General features: G+C 71.1%; 1 protein-coding gene across 1 annotated transcript in view; it reads left to right on the forward strand.

Moving 5' to 3' along the window:
* Positions 1-332, forward strand: part of DLGAP3 (discs large homolog associated protein 3) — a 56,664-nt gene that overhangs the window by 33,814 nt on the left and 22,518 nt on the right. Inside the window, exon 7 of the mRNA XM_015572778.1 lies at positions 195-332. Within this exon, the coding sequence (XP_015428264.1) occupies positions 195-332 (138 nt within the window). The remainder of the gene's footprint in view (positions 1-194) is intronic.

Genomic DNA, 332 nt, shown 5'->3' on the forward strand with positions numbered 1-332 from the left:
ACAGCCGTGCGTTGTGACCTTGGGCAGGTCGCTGGCCCCTCCGGGATGGATGATGGGGAGAACAGCCCTTGGCTCTGTGCGTGGCAGCACGTGGAGTCCTGGGCACCGCGTCGGTGCGTGGGGTGGCGGGACACGGACGGTAGGTAGCCGCGCCGCCTTTCTCACCCGCTGCGTCTCTGCGTTCCTGGCCGCAGCCTTCAACTTCAGAAAGGCCCCGCCCCCCATCCCGCCGGGGAGCCAGGCCCCGCCCCGCATCTCCATCACCGCCCAGAGCAGCACCGACTCTGCCCACGAGAGCTTCACGGCGGCCGAGGGCCCCGCCCGGCGCTGCA

The sequence above is a fragment of the Myotis davidii genome, unplaced genomic scaffold (genome assembly GCF_000327345.1).
Source record: "Myotis davidii unplaced genomic scaffold, ASM32734v1 scaffold88, whole genome shotgun sequence".
Taxonomy (NCBI): Eukaryota; Metazoa; Chordata; class Mammalia; order Chiroptera; family Vespertilionidae; genus Myotis; species Myotis davidii.